This window comes from Acanthochromis polyacanthus, chromosome 6 (genome assembly GCF_021347895.1).
Source record: "Acanthochromis polyacanthus isolate Apoly-LR-REF ecotype Palm Island chromosome 6, KAUST_Apoly_ChrSc, whole genome shotgun sequence".
NCBI classification, from domain to species: Eukaryota; Metazoa; Chordata; class Actinopteri; family Pomacentridae; genus Acanthochromis; species Acanthochromis polyacanthus.
Window position 1 is genome coordinate 7,544,608 of NC_067118.1, and position 6,000 is coordinate 7,550,607.

At 38.0% G+C, this 6,000-nt stretch overlaps 1 protein-coding gene across 1 annotated transcript; it reads left to right on the forward strand.

Annotated features, from left to right (window-relative positions):
* Positions 1–482: 482 nt before the first annotated feature.
* LOC127534508 (homeodomain-interacting protein kinase 1-like) lies at positions 483–5,381 on the forward strand. The gene is made up of 11 exons (XM_051949822.1): positions 483–601; positions 1,648–1,850; positions 2,035–2,223; positions 2,368–2,549; positions 2,657–2,780; positions 2,867–2,977; positions 3,068–3,151; positions 3,271–3,443; positions 3,596–4,010; positions 4,120–4,174; positions 4,942–5,381. The coding sequence occupies exons 2-9, from the start codon at positions 1,668–1,670 to the stop codon at positions 3,969–3,971; spliced, it is 1,422 nt and encodes a 473-aa protein (XP_051805782.1). The 5' UTR covers positions 483–601; positions 1,648–1,667; the 3' UTR covers positions 3,972–4,010; positions 4,120–4,174; positions 4,942–5,381.
* Positions 5,382–6,000: the final 619 nt, after the last annotated feature.

Below are 6,000 nucleotides of genomic sequence, written 5' to 3' on the forward strand. Positions count from 1 at the left end.
GTAATTTCATTTATTATTGGTAAATAATTACATTAGGTCCATTAGATAAGGAACCAGAACAGGGTTCAAGAGAACAGGATCTGCCCACCAGGTCTGAGATGAACAAATGGAGACAGATCTTACATTATATGAGGTATAAAAGTTTTTATTTTAATTCAACATAGTTGATGGCACAATTTACCACAACATATTTTATCCAAAGGCTCAATTAACCAGAAGTTGAAACAAGGAAACTTTATTTTGAAAGCCATATTCCTCGTATCCAAAGACTACACCAGTGTTTCAGCGTTTCACATTAACCCAGACCCACAGTGTGCTTTTTTAACTGTCAGTGTGACAGTTCAAACAATAACAACACTACATATTTGCTCCATTGCATTTGTTTACGTTTAAACCAAGTAGTGCTGAGACTGCTGTCAGAATGTGACATCATGGACATTCTAGAATTCAAACCACATTTAAATCACAGTGTGGAGTCAGCTCTGGACAGTGTCTTACAGATTTCAGGAGGACAACAGGACTACACTGAAACTAGCAGGACATCGAAATTAGATTCAGCATCAACCTTTCAACAAAATCCAAAGAAGCGAACATTTTTGAGGTAAGTGACTTCACTGTTCTGTTTGATGAAGCAAACACCAGAGGAAACATTCAGAAGGAAGTTTTAAAATCTGTTTTTCTACAACTCTGTCCAGTTTGTAATGAAATCTGTGAGCCAGAACAGGATGTAACACTCAGTTTTGTGCTTGTCGTGTAATTTTTAACATCATTTATTCAAATCTAAGATTTCAGCAGTTCGGTTGGTAAATGATGTGTTCAGGTTTATCTTAACTGGATAACTAAAACCAGCCAGTACTCCTGTAAAGAGATTATTTCAGAGATTATTTCATCTACTTGTCCTGTAGTTGAAACGAGAAAAGACGGTGAAAAATTCATGTTTTATCTGTATTAGTTCTTGAGATATTGTCATTTAAACATTACCTCAGATGCCTGTAATATGTAAAAAATGTGCTGGAAGTGGATAAACAGGCTTTAAAAAACATCTCAAATATCTGGATTTGTAAATAAGAAATCCAAAAACATTCAAAAATATTCGTATTTTTAATATATTTAAAATATGTTTTATGCTAGAAAAAATCTGTCCAATGAGACACGGTTGATCAGAAAATGTTCTAACAAATGCAGACAGATGAGAAAAACAACGGCAGTTTGATCATTTAACATGACATTTTCAAAAGTAAACAATGCTGAGAACTTTCTAATTGTTTTTAAATTCATTCTAGAATTCATTTTAAACACAAACTCTGAGTGGACACACCATTTCACTTTATTTTACTGAGTTATTTGTTAGTTTACTGAGTAGTTTAGTAAAACTTTTGTGAGGTAAGTAACTCCACTCTTCTGTTTATTGAATTAAACACTTTGGAGTTTCTGAGGAAGCATCCATGTAATTTTGCTGCTGTCCAATATGCCTTATAACACAATTCAGAACAGGGTGTAACACTCAGTGCTGTTGTTTTGTGATAATTGGTTCAATATTTAGCAAATTTGATTAAAAACTGAGATCACAACAGTGTGGTAGATTACCAACGGTTTAACAAGACATCCATAGATTATGGCTCTCTTTTGTGTCTGTTTCACTTTCAGTCTTCTGTGACAACATAAAAATGAACATTCAAAGATCATCCTCACCGTCTTCCTCTGATGGGAGAACCAAAGTCCCAAAAGGCTACACGCTGGCGAAAAACCTGGGACATGGAAGCTATGGAACAGTGCTGGAATGTGTGGAAGACAGCACTGAAGAGCACGTGGCTATAAAGATGCCCGAAAAGAACAATCTAGACCGTGAGGTAAGACACTCATATACTCAACATAGGATTTCAGCTGAAGAGTGACACAAAAAGACATTTTTAAAACGATGGCAGTACCACTATAAGATTCTGAGTAGTGCCACTGGTCATCTAATGTACTTCATAGTTGTTGAGAAGAACTGATTGGACTATGTGGCTCAGCAAACATATTATGTCTCCACAGGCGGAAATCTTGGAAAAGCTCATGAGCCACAACTCGGACGAGTCCAACATCATCAAGTACAAGGGAGAAGTCTTTGTAAAAAGTACGCGGCTCCTGGTGTTGGAAAAACTGGACATCACCCTGTGGGACTATGTACATGGATTAAGAGGACCAATGCAACTGGAACACGTCCGTACAGTTATTCAACAGGTATGACCTTCTATTGTCTCCTTATATTTACCTCCTACAGTGGTGCTATAATCAGCATCAGTGGTTCAGGAACCTTTACAACCTCTACTTTTATTGTCATGTGGCAAAGTTCTTTAACAAACTAAATGTTGTTTTTTCTTACAGCTGGCCGTGGCTTTGAATACGACCAAGAGTGCTGGCATAATCCACACTGATGTGAAAATGGATAACATCATGATGGTGGATCGTGTGAAGCAGCCCTTCAAGGTCAAACTTATTGACTTTGGTTTGGCCAAGTACAGGTCTGAGGCCAAAGCAGGAGATCTAGTCCAAATACTTAGATATAGGTATGATAATACTGATCAGTTTTCACCATTGAGAAACCTTTAATTCAGCACTGTCTCCTTACTGTCTACTGTGTCACATCTTCATTTGATGTTTTTTCCACATTCAGAGCTCCAGAAATCATCCTGGGCCTGCCGTATTCAGAGGCCATCGACGTTTGGTCGTTAGGCTGCGTGATGGCCAGGATGGTGGCTCGTATTGCTCTCTTCGGAACACACTCAGAATACTGGATAGTGAGTAAATTACTGTAGCTGAAACGCATTAGAAGCCGTCGCACGATTAGCTTCAGGTCTAACGTGGTGTTGTGTTCTGTCTGCAGCTCCGACAAATGATCAGTCTGCTGGGTCCGCCACCGCAACACCTCATCGAAGCTGGTCCGAGATCACGATTGTTTTTTAAGGAAATAAGTGGTGGTGTGTGGCGGCTGAAGGTACGATACTCCTACTGTGATTTTACCACTGACCTCTACTCACTCAATAAGATGAAGGCTTTAGTAAGCATCTTTGTTTTCTTCTTTCAGACACCAGGAGAGCATTTTGGGATCTTGGCCATGTACGCCATCCCCACACATCACAGGTTCGGCTCTCTGGATGAAATGAAGACGGTAGGTAGTTTAGGAAGCAGCAGCTAGTTGCTGAAGAGTGACGTTCATTTATTGTATTCATATTTCAGGTGGAAGGTGACTTGACCACTGTTGTACTTTCCAAACGTTTTCTGCACCAGGTGTATTCTGAGCCGGACAACCCAGCAGAGGCTGATGAGAGGAGGGAGTGTATCGAGCTGTTGAAGGCGATGGTTCAGTGGGATGAGAAGGACAGAATCACCCCCAGTGGTATCCTCAACCATCCTTTTATCACTAAAAGCTACCTCAACAGCAGCTCCCCCATCAGCAGTTGGTAAGTGTGCTTCTATTTACTTTGTACACGGGTTGTGAGGTATTAACAGCCCAGCAAGTGACAAAACACTGATATGGACTTTTGCTGATTTCCATGTTTACATTCTCTGCTTGTCGGATGTAAACCCAACAGTGTGCGTTTCCTTTTTTTAGCGATGAACCTAAACCCTCCACCAGCGTGTTCATCATGGTTAAGCCTGCAGACCCTGAAAACAGAACTGACCTGACAGGCTTGCCTGATGAGGACAAAGACCGGGAGCACAAGAAGAGCAGCAAAGATGAGCACAGTGAGGATAGTGTTGATTCTAAAGCTGCTAAAGACATTGAGGACGGTGAAAACGGTGACACCAGCAACGTGAGCAAAGATGATCAGTTCAGGAAGGTCGAGCAGAATCATCAGTACACTGAAGACAGCGAGAAGGAGCAAAGCAAGAAGAAAAAGAAGAAGAAGAAGAACTCCTTCCAACGCATCTTGTCTCGGATGAAGAAGACGTTCTGCTGCTGCTGTGTGTCTGATGTGATGGACTGAGCAGCACCAATGGCCTGCAGTCACATTTCACTCTCACAGGTCTGACCTCAGTATCCTTCTCTGGGTTTATTGTTCTCTTGTGTTTTGATCTGTTTTCTCTCTAATATCCTGCTCTCTCTCTCCTTTACCCTCACTCCAACCGGTGCAGGCAGAAGGCCGCCCTCTCAGAGCCTGGTTCTGCCGGAGGTTTCTTCCCATTTCAAGTGAGTTGTTCCTCCCAAGTGTCCCAAGTGCTTGCTCTAAGGGGAATCCAAAGGATTCGTTGGGATTCTGTCTGTAATTAATTTTTAATGGACTAGTCCTCATTTTATCATGTAAAGTGACTTGAGACATCTGTTATGAACTGACAGTATGTAAATTAGGACAGTAGTGTTAAATATTATTTACTTAAATAGTGCAAAGCACAAAATAGATCAAAAGAATAGTTATATATATATATATATATATATATATATATATATATATATATAATATTATTATTTTATTAAAATATGTAAGTATGTTATTTGTAAATATAATATGCAGGCTATACAATACACAGTTTGTGTATTGTGTATATGTAAAGTCAGACAGAAGGCTTACTCCAAAAACATAACTTACTTGCTAACATAGAATTCAATTCAATTCAAAAAGCTAAAATGATTTATTAATAATAATAATAATAATAATAATAATACTCCATTTTATTTGTAATGCACTTTTCATTGAAGCAAAATCTCAAAGTGCTACATTAAAGATATAAAAGGATTTTAAAAAAGTAATAAAAGAACAATAATAAAAATACTTCGATTTAAAACACATGGACCAAAAAATCTAAAAATAATTCAAAGGGAAATGACACGTGCTCATCTTTAGCATAGATAGTGCGAAAGTGTATTAGAAAAACATTTTGTCTCAAGTCAACTTTTAAAATGTTGATTACACGGCAGATATGACTAATTTATTTTCTGATTTTTACCACGTATTCTAGCAGGTGATTGGCCGTGATGAAGAGACGTCAGATTGTACAGAACGGTGTTATGGAGCTGACATTATGGAGCTGCGGTTCCTGGCCTCACCTGCCTTAAAGTTCTATCTACTGTCCTGTTCTCTCTCTCCTTTACCCTCACCCCAACCGGTCGAGGCAGATGGCCGCCCTGTCTGAGCCTGGTTCTGCCGGAGGGTTCTTCCTGAAAAAGGGAGTTTTACCTCCCCACTGTCGCCAAGTGCTTGCTCAGACGGGAATCCAAAGGAAAATTTGGATTTGTTGGGTTTCTCTCTATAATTTTGTCTTTACTTTTCTCATTGAAGTGTCTTGACATGACACATTTGAACTCTAAATAAAATTTATTGAAACTGAATTGAAAGCTTCACCCAAAAAGTGTCTGGATTTTGGTCACATGGTTGTTGCTCAAACTGGTCTGAGTCAGTCATGGCTTCTCAGTTGCCGTGCAGAACAGAGAATCTTTTGGGTTTTTTTTTTTAAACGTTCATCATTATTTTTGGTGAATTTTTGAATTTGACATTTTAAATAAAGTGACTACAATGAAATCTAAAAATTTTCAGCTTATTTTCAATATTTTTTCTCAGTGTAACCACACAAAACTGATGGTATTTATTACAAACAGTCGGAAAACTGAACCATTCTTTCCATTTTTACAGTTTGTGGCTCTAAAAAAACATTTGTATTTTGGAGATTTTTTTCAAAGAAAGCATGCCTTTTAAGCACAGTAGTGTTAAGAGGGTTAGAAGTGACAAACATATCTCATTGCAATGAGTGATAAAGTTATTTTTCCTGCACTCCGCAACTTACAAGTCTCCAAACTATCAATCCTAACTATTTGTAATCCTTTACATTGGATATCTCCTTTCACAGATACAAAATCACAAAGTCCTTTACAACTATAATAAAACAAAAATAATGTAATAATAAAATATAATGATTATTACCATCAGACCTTGTTCTCTAATATCATTAAAATAAATTCCATTTTGAAAATAGAAGACGAATAAGTTATTATTAGCAAACTTTATAATGTGTTTTACTAAT

Bases quoted from the DNA above. Each gene is read 5' to 3' on its own strand.
- LOC127534508 (XM_051949822.1), top strand. From the start codon at position 1,668: ATGAACATTCAAAGATCATCCTCACCGTCTTCCTCTGATGGGAGAACC. The intron at 2,978-3,067 runs GTACGATACTCC...TTCTTCTTTCAG, and splicing joins GTGGTGTGTGGCGGCTGAAG to ACACCAGGAGAGCATTTTGG. The intron at 3,152-3,270 runs GTAGGTAGTTTA...TTTCTGCACCAG, and splicing joins CTCTGGATGAAATGAAGACG to GTGTATTCTGAGCCGGACAA.